This window comes from Phalaenopsis equestris, unplaced genomic scaffold, assembly GCF_001263595.1.
Source record: "Phalaenopsis equestris unplaced genomic scaffold, ASM126359v1 Scaffold233935, whole genome shotgun sequence".
Taxonomy (NCBI): Eukaryota; Viridiplantae; Streptophyta; class Magnoliopsida; order Asparagales; family Orchidaceae; genus Phalaenopsis; species Phalaenopsis equestris.
This window is the reverse complement of record NW_018251864.1, coordinates 179903-191120: the sequence shown is the minus strand read 5'-3', so window position 1 is coordinate 191120 and position 11218 is coordinate 179903. Positions and strand designations below refer to the sequence as shown.

The 11218-nt window shown below is 31.7% G+C and overlaps 1 protein-coding gene across 2 annotated transcripts; it reads right to left on the bottom strand.

Moving 5' to 3' along the window:
* Positions 1–1366: 1366 nt before the first annotated feature.
* Positions 1367–8477, bottom strand: LOC110038805 (UPF0235 protein C15orf40 homolog). Of its 2 annotated transcripts, XM_020743709.1 has the most exons (4): positions 8274–8477; positions 8112–8200; positions 1582–1740; positions 1367–1499 (listed from the first exon to the last, which is right to left on the bottom strand). In XM_020743709.1, the coding sequence occupies exons 1-3, from the start codon at positions 8440–8442 to the stop codon at positions 1609–1611; spliced, it is 390 nt and encodes a 129-aa protein (XP_020599368.1). In that variant the 5' UTR covers positions 8443–8477; the 3' UTR covers positions 1367–1499; positions 1582–1608. The 2 variants fall into 2 exon arrangements, with proteins under 2 accessions (XP_020599368.1, XP_020599367.1); XM_020743708.1 differs by having other exon boundaries at positions 1367–1740.
* Positions 8478–11218: the final 2741 nt, after the last annotated feature.

Below are 11218 nucleotides of genomic sequence, written 5' to 3'. Positions count from 1 at the left end.
CACACACAGACTAGTTCTGTAAGGGGGAACTAAGGTATTCTCGGGCTCTGTGACCCATTTTATATCTTGTAACTGAAGGGTTACAAAAGAAAAAAGGAGAGAGATTGCCTTACAAAGTATGGGTTTAAAGAGAAGAGCCAAAAAAACCCTTTTTAGATGCATGGATCCCTATTTATAGAAGAGAGGGGGTTACAAAGTGGAAAATTACTATCTGCCCTACTTTAATAAGGGTTACTTGGTATTTTTGTTATTTATCATGTCTTTTCATATTTGTAACTGATTTTGTCCTTTTTAATGTATGTGGACCTTCCGATTGGTGAATCCTTGAGTCGGTCGACCATGTTGGTGTCGGTCATCTTTCTTGTTTGGATGTGAGTCGGTCTTCACCATGGAAAGCAGGTCGGGTTTAAAAGTGCTAGCTAGTCAGCCCCAGCGTGGCCTGTCGACTTGTTTGTTATTCGGGATAAATGTTGAGAGAGCCGGACTTTAAGGCTTGTGAGATTGTTAGGGGTACTCTGCCATTGGGGAGATCGTTTATTTTTGTATCCCTTTGGTCAGTCGTCAGCCTTTCAAATGGCTAGTTGCTGGTCGACTTGCGATTTTTCAGCCAGTCGGCTTTATGAATACTTGGCTTTTAATCTTGGACTGCCAGAGCATCTTGAAAATCGTGCAAGCTATTTTTGGGTGTAAAGACTCATAAGTCATCTAAACTTGGTTCGAACATTTGTTGAACCTGATTCAAAATTTTACAAACAGATTTAAACTTGGTTCAAAATAACTCGCATTACTAAGGGAAAACATCACGCAAAGCTATCAGTGAAGAGTTCACTGCAAGATTCGAATTACTGGGAATAAACAACACAAATAAGAACTCAATGAGAGCAGGTAAAGTTGTGATGAGAGCTCGTTCGTAGTAGGCATTAACAGGACCAGCAATGCATAGAGAAGAATAGTTAATGATGAGAGGTTAATCTCTAGTGTTCGTGAAGGGAGCAATTGCAATCCCATTAATTGTAATAGTAGTCCACAATTTTGATAGTAGCCCACGATTCAAATTCAAATAAATAAATTCAAGGGGCTTCACCTTCATTCAAAAATATGTAAATGCAAAATTTTATCTTTCATTTAGAGTAGATTCATTAAAACAAAATTTTAAACACATATTTTCTTATAAATATATAACAGAAATATTTGACCAAAGTCATATAAAGCAGAATTTCCATTATTGAATAAATTTCTAATTTTGGGCATAATTATTGGTGGTATTTCTTTGTTTCAGCCCTTAGAAAGGTTTGCTTGTAATAAAGGTTACAAATTTGTTACTATGCAGCCAAGCGACGTGATAGATTTTATAAAGACAATCTCATACCAATGTAAAGCCCCAACTATTATTCTTTATCTTCCAGTCCAAATGCCAAACTAAGATTTCGTACAGATGACTCACATGTTAAATACATCTGAGACACCACCAGAAGCGTACAGCTTTAGACCTACTATATCTGAAACCGAGAATGATTTCATTCAACAAAACAAAAAGAAGAAATAAAAATATTGTGGCTTCTAGATACAGCTGTAACTTACTGATAATCTCCCAAATCCGCGTGTTTATCATTGACCTTTGCATGCCTTATTCAGAGCATCAAAGACGTTCTCGATAGTTACTTCTTGCACAAGTATGGCTTTCACCCTTGATTTTGAACCTGAACTTATGGACACTTGTTTTCTTTTTACCCCTAAAACCTGCACAGAAAGGAGTTATAAAAAAACGACCTTCGTTTTCAGAATCAAATCATTGCAACTCAACAAACGCATCTTCCTGGTGGTGCGAGGAAAATGAGATCTAATGCTTGATGGAACATAAATACAGGAGAATATACAGCATATGAGAGACTAACAAATAAATGAAATATAAACTTCAATTATAAAGTTTTTCTACATGAAAATGATGACATGCAAGCAGACTAGAAGTCTGTCCGATAGTATAATTAGTATAAATACAAATAAAGAAACATAAGTAACAAAACATTAAAAAAATGAAGATATCCTAACCCAAGAAGAGCTTAAAAACTATGAAATATGAGGTTGTCTGGTTCTTCGCTTAATTGGCCTATTCAGTTGCGAGACTGATGATGGTGGCCACTACCAGTTGGCAGCCTGGGTCATGATCAATAATGAGTGGCAACCAGAATATTTTAATTTTGAAAAAAATAGATCAAAAGATCTAAAACACTTGAAAGTTATTTCAATACCTTTAAACTAGATAAAATTAGTTTCAAAAACAAAAATAAAAGCACCAAAAAAATACAGACCTAAATGTTTTTTAAAAATAAAAGAAATACCAAGCAAGCCCTAAGTTTACAATATGGCTAATGTGAGTGACAGTAGTTCATAATAAGTATGCTTTAATAACATGGAAAATATATATAAAAAAGAGTATATAAGCAACACAAAATATATAGCTACAATAAAAATATATTTCATTCATATTTTACACAATCAAACGTGTCTTCAAATTGTTTCATACTCAATATATGTCGTATTGGGAATATCATTTGTACTTGATAGGCTTTGACTTAATTCATTTTATTGAGCAGTCACCGAGCCCATGGGCTACACAACTGTTAATAAAGGTTGGTAATCGCCCAATAAAACAATTATGGTAGCCCCCACTGATAGCAACAAATCCGTTCCAGTCTAAATATCAAGAGCCGGGACTTTAATAATTTTTTTGTCATCTTTATATGTGGAGATCATCAATATAAAAGTCTACATATCACAACACTTGTCACATTCACTTGATCATTTTATCTGTTAAAAATCATTATTCAAATGCATATGCAGTTGAATTAGTATATCTGCAAGCAATTGGTTCAATGAACATGCTCACCAATTCAATAAAAGCAGTAACATCAATAAAATCAATAATGTCAGCTCAAATTTGCTTTTATGTAATATATACAAGTATTCGACAATAAACAAAAAATTTCTAAATATAATTTCATACCAATGTGATTATTTCACTTGGGTTGACAAGCCAAACCCATGATATGTTTTCCTACTCGTTTAAAACTCTCTGTCTAACGTACACTACCTAGAATTCACAATTTATTTATGAAATTCTTTAATTGGATGTTAATTTAATCCAAATCTATATCCATTGACTAATTTTTTTTACCTTAAATTTACTTGCATGCATTCATGTCATAGTTTTCGTTCTCATATTATGTCTTTTTAATCCCAACATCCAATGTAATGATTACACCCTATTTTCCTATTAACTGAAATTTTACAGTAAATTATGAGAAATTAAGAATTATATTAAGTTGTTAATGTAAATAACATGCAAATTTCATACATAAGAGAAACACATTACATATCTCCCAAATTCTTCTCAAAATCTCAGCTGCAACCCTCCAAAACTCCATTTTCTCCCTATATTCATACCACTTCCACTTCCTTGATACCCTACCCAGTACAACTTCCTCCAATTTTTCCTCCAAATTCTTCACTAATTTCCTCCACTGCTGCTACATGAGAGAATTTTTTTCTGATTTATCCAGCTGCAGTGAAAGAGAAAAGAAATTAAAAGAAATTCCTTATGCTTATAATAATTATGTTTGTATTCTAGGAATATGTACAAGTATATTAAGTTTTTTCCTTACCTCAAATCAGTTAGAATATTCCTCAATACTACACTTTTCCCCTACTTAGCTGCTAACCGAGAGTAGCCCTGCTCTCAATTTCACATTTCAGGTTCCCTTCTTACAAATTTCTCGAAGTTTACAGATTGAGAGAATAAGTAGATGTAAAACTTAGGTTAGTGCATATATGCATATTTATCTTACCAACCGCACAACCTTCCTCTTAGCTTTCCCTTTTCCCCCTTCCAAACATCCAAATAGAGAGCAGTAGCTCTCCCTTCACAGCTCGCTCCCCGCTTGCCCTCACTTCCGTCTCAGCCAGCCACGAGAAAGAGGAAAATGTGAATAAGATAGATTATGTTGGTTTAATTTTATTAGGATTAGTATGAATTTAATGTTCATATTAATATAATACGTTATTTACCTAATCAATCCTAAGACTTTATTTTCATCAAGCTAATGCATGTTCCGTAAAGTAGAAAAATCTGATTGCGACCATAACCGATTGTTATCAGTGGTTTTAATTAGGATATTTAGGCCATTCAAGCTTATTTAATTAAATTAATGGTTTAGCTTTATAAAACCAATTATATTAATAATATATATAGTATTATATATCAATTTGATCGATATAAAATGTAGAGTTTTATAAAAGTAATTTGGATGCATTTTGGGATGTGCAAAATATTTTGAAGTATATTTTAAAATTATGTAATATTTATCAATTTAGCTAAAATTGAGTATTATAATTTATTTTGCTTTTCAACAGGAAAACACTATTGTTTTTTGTAGTCCTCTTCTACACTATCACTCCATCTAATAAGTATTTTACTGTATTTTTAGTCGATGAAAATTCACTCATAATCAAGTAGAAGGAGTCAGCTCAGGGTTTCCAACAGAATGGCCCAGTCATGTTGTAGTAATAAATAGGTAGGCCAAAACTATATGGAATTGAGTAAAACTTTTCAAATCAAAACTAAAAACGTTAACCAATGATGTCTCATTCCCAAAGCCTAAATCCTTTCCCCAATAGGCAATTTTCAAAGTTAGTGTTGTGGGCTAAAGAAGCTCACTAACGTAGTCTTGAAAAGAAATCACAATAATAATAATAATAATGATAATACTATTAATAAATCATTCCAAAGACTTGATATTCTTCAGAACATTCCCAAACCCTTTGAATTAATATCTTCAAGAGTTTGAAGGCCTTAGGATCACTAATTGCTTCACAATAAAACCCTAAACTAGGAGTTTAAAATTTTTCAAATTTTGCGTTGTTCATACTTAATGGTGTTCGAAAACAAAATTCATCTTGCTAGTTCACTCCATCAAGGCTTAGGTCTCATACCTAGCACCCTTAAGAAGGTTAGCAAACCATGGTTGGCCCAATCAAGAAAGCTAACCTTTGGCCAACATCCAAAAACAAGTCACTTTATTAATATGCAAACATACCCAACACCTTATCACATGGACTAACCAATATGAAAATAAAATCATCATTACAGGCTTTAACGCAACTCTTAAAATATTCTCATGTATGTAAAATTTTTTTGAAGTATAATTGTTCGAAAATGAAAATGCAATGGACATCATACAGATGTGAATATCTATTCAACATGATTATTGTAATAGAGTGTGTTAAAGGGGAATCTTGACAACATTTCTATGTATTAAATGTTACCTTATTTCCTAACTTGCACGACTCCTTGATTTATGTTGCTACAATTTTAAACTATTGATTATTGTAATGTCAAAAAAGTTAAAATTAGAGCAAATTTCATACACCTATTGAAGCATTATTTAAGATGTAGCAAAACGGAAGCTCAAAGTAATACTTCACAATACTTGCCTTATTCTTTAAGGCTTTCCTATTTTTTCTTCTATGTTATTGAAATGATGAGCATAGCATAAAAAAATTATATTGTACTTACAATTTCTTTTACAAATGAATAGAAGTATTTATCATCTTATGATTCATAATATGTGGTGATAGATTCCATGCCATTATGCTTTGGCGAAATAACTAAATAGCACACAAGCATCTTATGCAAAAAATAGTATCATAGAAACCATTAAAACCAATTAATTATAGCCATGTATGCAATCTCATAGTATTCTAATTTGTCTTCCTAAGCTTAACCCTATCAAAGGTGTTGACCGTCAATGATAATTTCATGCATTAGGGAAGAAATTGCAAATAATTCTTAAGATGTTAAATAACTTATTAAGTCCGTAATTCAGGATTTAATTATAATCCAAGTTATTTACTGCAAACAACTAATAGAGATAATTTATATAGGAAATACATAATGCATTAAGTAAAAGATGTGGTTCTTCAAAATAAATTATTTTTTAAGCACCGACTTCAACAGTGATGAGATAAGTGCTAGAATGTAGCACGATGATCCATTAAAAAGTATTCACTTCTAGTGTTTCTACATAAAATGGCATGTACTACAAGTAGAATGATGACCGTAAAGAAAAAAAATTATGGAATCTCTTTCAACCATTATTTCCAGCCCTAATTCATTCAATTTTATATTCCTTCTATTTTTTGAAATTTTTAAGTATAATTCTTGTTGATCTCACTTGCAACTACCCTATCAATTTCACTCCGTAGTTGTTAGATCTACATTAATTTATTTTTTTCCTTCATTTCCTCAAGCCCATTTTTTTTATTTTACTCTATGTATTACACATTTTCATGCAGTAGATTTAGTGTGCTTCATTCATAGACTAATAAATAAATAAGAATAGACTAAGAAAACGTGAGTTCCTCGAGTCAATTTTATGAAAATGTGAAATACGAAGAATAGAATAAAAAATTTGACCCGAGGAATAAATAAATCTACTGCATAACAATATGCAATAATTATAATAGAATAAAAAAATTGAGTCGAGGAGATCCTCAAGTTAACTTTATATTCCATCTGTTGATGCACATTGATAGACTAAATAATAAATAAGAATAACAAAAATTAGAAATTGGTTTATATTTATTTTGGTTTTTAAATAATTTTTTAATGATTCATTTTAAATTATATTCAAAATTGAATATTAAAATAATCAATTAATTAAATAAACAGACATTGAATTTGAGTCTAGGTCGGAGATAATTTCATGTAAACCTAATAATTTTTTGAAAGATATTTAATAATCGTTTATGTAAACTTATTTGAAGTACATTTATATAAATTATAAATTAACATAGAATATTTTTCCATACATGATTACCAAATATTTTTTGAAAACTTAATAGGGTTTAATTGAAAATAGCTCAAAACTTAATATGAATTCCATAATTATCGAATTTTTTAAGAGGATTATAAGAATATCACACAATTCTTATGTTTAACACCATTCATCCTAATACTCTAGCAATGCATACTTTGTAGACATTGTATCAAACTAGTAATCTGAAATTATGTTTGGTGCATGTATTGAAATGCATGAAGAACCTTTTGTACATTTCAAAACGAAAGTCTTAATTTGACAAAACCTTTTTCACTAGTGACTGCTTCTCTCCTCCTAATACTCTTTACTACAGCTGACGAAAATTTTCAAGAAGAACTAATGCTACTCATAAATGTCATTTTTCTTGCTTTATATTCAATAAAAGTAATTGATATCCAAGATAATGAATTTCAATCCATTTTACAAGATTTTTCTTACCCTTCAAATACTCTTAAACCTAAAATAGCCAAAGGATATTGCCTAGCTATAACTCTTGTTAAATTTAAGTTTTCACTTTACTAACCAGTAATTTAAATAAAAATAAGTAAACAACACGCCCTGCTCTACCAATACTAATTCTTAATCTTGTAATATCATCCTCCATTACTCTCCTGCAACATTTTTTAAAGGGAGTCAAACCCCTCAACTTTACTAGAAATGGGGTCAATCCTAATTTTCAAAACATGATTCAACATTAATCTGGATGCTATAAGAGAGCTTAAAAAAAAAACATTAATCTGGATGCTTCTGAAGTCTCTAAGTTTAGAACATTGGTAAAGAGCATTCAACATGTAGATCTTTATGGATGAGAAATAAGTTTATATTAATCAATCCCTTTAAAAAGCAGCATTGATGGACCAACATTCTCAAGGTAATTTTTTATTTTTAAAATTTTAATAATTAAAAGAATAAAGGATGTGGACTAAGTATACATTCACTAGTAACTAACTCAAACAGTACTCAAGATCTCAAAATCAAGCATATCCTTAAAAATTAAATTTAGAAGAACCCTATTTGTTCAAGGATATGCATTCTGGAGACAAAATGCAGATTACTTTTCTTCTTTCTCAAGCTTGTCCAAAACTATCTTAGAATTAAGTAAAACCTTACTACGCTACAAACCATTGGATAGAACCCACTCTTTGCATCCACCAACCAGCATCACAAGCTAAAATCTCATTCAGGCCTTAGAATAAATACTTTCACTAACGCTAATAAATAGTTGTATAGGCTTACCGAACTTATGAAGTCGATCAAAGCAGCGTTGGCCTCGCCGTCCCTCGCCGGCGCATCAATCTGCACGCCAACGGCTTCTTCACTAACATCTGTGGAAGAAGAAGAGCGACGATGAAGTTAGGAAAAAGTAAAGAGACTCCTGGAGGTGAGAAAAATGCATACCGGTGATGGCAGAAGTCTTTGATCCCGGCTTCGCGCGAATACAAATGGAAACGGCCGAAGGAGGAATGAGGCTTAGGCAAGCTGGAAAGCTTACCGTCGTGACCGCTGGATCCGTGCAAGGGGTATCATCCCTAGATTTTGGTTGCTTGGAACCTTTCGGCGGGGCCATGATCAAGCTCTGCCTCGGATGAAAGGAAAACGGTGCCCAGCTATATATATATATATATATAATCTTAAAAATGATGTAACCGATTTTTACATATAGAGATCTTTAAAATATATAATGTATATAATTAACGTGTAAAAGCTCTCAAATATTTACTTTACTAGTGAATGCCTCCATCACTACCCTTTATGACTCATTTTCCTCCTCTAATACTCCTACGGTGATTGAAGGGCTTCAATGTTGAAGTTTTCCGGTCAACGCACCCAAACCCTTCAATTTATTCTTCATGAAAAAATATTTTCCTATCAGCACCTCTCTCTCTCTCTCTCTCTCCTTTTTACCTCAAATTTCTATGATTTTGTCATTTCTCAATTGTTGGCGTACTCTGATCAATTGAGATAAGGAAATTCATAGAGTCGAAGGACATGGACTATGAACCGAAAGAACTCCAGTTCTATTAATGTCAAAACCATTCGATGAAGCATATTCATTAATTGAAGAGATGACTACTAACAATTTTCAATGACCCTCTGAAAGGGCAAATTCAAAAAGAGCAGCCAGTGTTCATGACTCTGACGCAATTTCTATTTTGGCTTCTCAAATTGCTGCAATATCGAAGAAGTTGGATCAATTTGGAATGAATATATTTCAAACACTACCACTGGTTGAGAAAAATTCATTTGGACAAATGATAGATTCTCAATCATCGTATGAAACTTTGAATTCAATAAATAATCGACCTAATAATTCCTATTCTAATTATTACAATCCTAGTTGGAAAAATCACCCTAATTTAAGTTGGAATAATAATAGCTCTAATGGAGTAAATCCATAATGGGGGAACAATCAAGCAAACCCTTTGAGAAATGTTAAAAATCAAGGAAATACTAACTATAGACCTTATTATCCTCTCGATTTTAACAGCAATTCACAATTCAAGGAGAAGAAATTGTCTATGGAAGAATTGGTATTACAAATGGGTAATCAATTACGAATTTAGGGAACGACAATTAGGAACATTGAGAATCAATTGGGACATATTGTCACTGCACTTAGCAATAGGCCTCAAGAAACTCTTCATAGTAATGTTGAGATTAATCCTAAATACTAGAATAAAGAACAAATTAAAGCTATAATCCTAAGAAGTGGAAACAAAAGTTCAAAAAGAGATTGAAGTTGAGAACAAAGGGGTGGAAATTAAAAAATCTAAGGAAGATATTCATCATGATTTAAAATATCCTGTTAAACTAATGAAAATTACTGTATAAAAACCACCACATTCATTTCCTCAAAGATTGAGACAGCAAAAATTCGATAACCAATTCTCAAAATTTTTTGAAATATTTAAGAAACTAACTATAAGCATTCTATTTGCTGAAGCCTTGGAACAAATGTCGAGCTTTGTAAAGTTTATGAAGGATATACTTAATAGAAAATTGAAGTTTACATATAATGAGACAGTTGCACTTAGTGAAGAGTGAAGCGCTATAATTCAGAAAAAGCTTCCTCAAAAACTTAAAGATCCTGGTAGTTTTACTATTCCTTTTGCTATAGGCGAAAGATTTTTTGGAAAAGCTTTATGTGATTTGTGAGCCATTATTAATCTTATGTCTCTATCTATTTTCAGAAAATTAAGATTAGGAGAGATTTCCCCTACTACAGTAACCCTCCAGTTAACTGATCGATCGATCATCTATCCCAAAGACGTTGTAGAAGATGTATTAGTAAAGGTTGATAAATTTATCTTTCCTATGGACTTCATTGTGTTAGATATTGAGGAAGATGAAATTTCAATCATTTTAGGGACCTTTTCTTGCAACTGGAAGAGCTATGATAGATGTTTAAAAAGGTGACTTAACCATGAGAGCCAATGATTAAGAAGTTACAATTAAAATATCAAAATCCATGAAATACCCAGTAAAATGGAAAGATGACGAATGCTTCACGATGGAAATTTATGATTATTTGAGTAATGATCATTTTATGAAAAGTTTTGAAGAGAAAATGGAACAAGAAGATTTAAAACATGACGATAAGGATTAAATACAACATAAGTTCATCGAAATATGTAATGAAGATATAAATTATGTTCAGAAAAGATTTAAATTGCTAGGAACTGCAAAAAATAATAAAAAAATTATTACTTTAATTGAAACACCTCCTAAACTTGATATGAAATTACTCCCTACATACTTAAAATATGTTTTTTTAGGAGAATTATCTACATTACTTGTTATAGTATCCTCAGAGTTAACTGAATTACAGGAACATAAATTATTAGGGATTTTAAGAAAATATATGAAAGTCTTTCGATGAATATTAGCTTATATCAAAGGAATCAGTCCTTCAATTTGTATGCAAAGAATTTTATTAGAAGATGATCATGAACCAAAGTCTGATTCTCAAAGGAGATTAAATGTTATAATGAAAGAAGTGGTTAAGAAAGAAATTTTAAACTGGTTAGATGCCAGAATTATATATCCTATCTCGAATAGTGCTTAGGTAAGTCCAATTCACTGTGTTCCAAGGAAAGGAGGTGTGACTGTTGCTGTCAATGAGAAAGAAAAATTAATACCAAAACGACAAGTCATTGGTTGGCAAATCTATATTGACTATAGAAAATTAAATTCTGTCACTAGGATTGATCACTTTCCTTTACCTTTTCTGAACTAAATGTTGGATAGACTAGTTGGGAACAAATATTTTTTCTTGTTCGATGGATATACTGGTTATCATCAAATTTCTATTACTCTTGAGGATCAAGAAAAGACAACATTTA

Coding starts and splice junctions, on each gene's coding strand:
- LOC110038805 (XM_020743708.1), bottom strand. CDS start 8,442: ATGGCCCCGCCGAAAGGTTCCAAGCAACCAAAATCTAGGGATGATACC. Junction 8,201..8,273: donor AAAGACTTCTGCCATCACCG/GTATGCATTTTT, acceptor CTTCTTCCACAG/ATGTTAGTGAAGAAGCCGTT. Junction 1,741..8,111: donor TGATCGACTTCATAAGTTCG/GTAAGCCTATAC, acceptor CTTTCTGTGCAG/GTTTTAGGGGTAAAAAGAAA.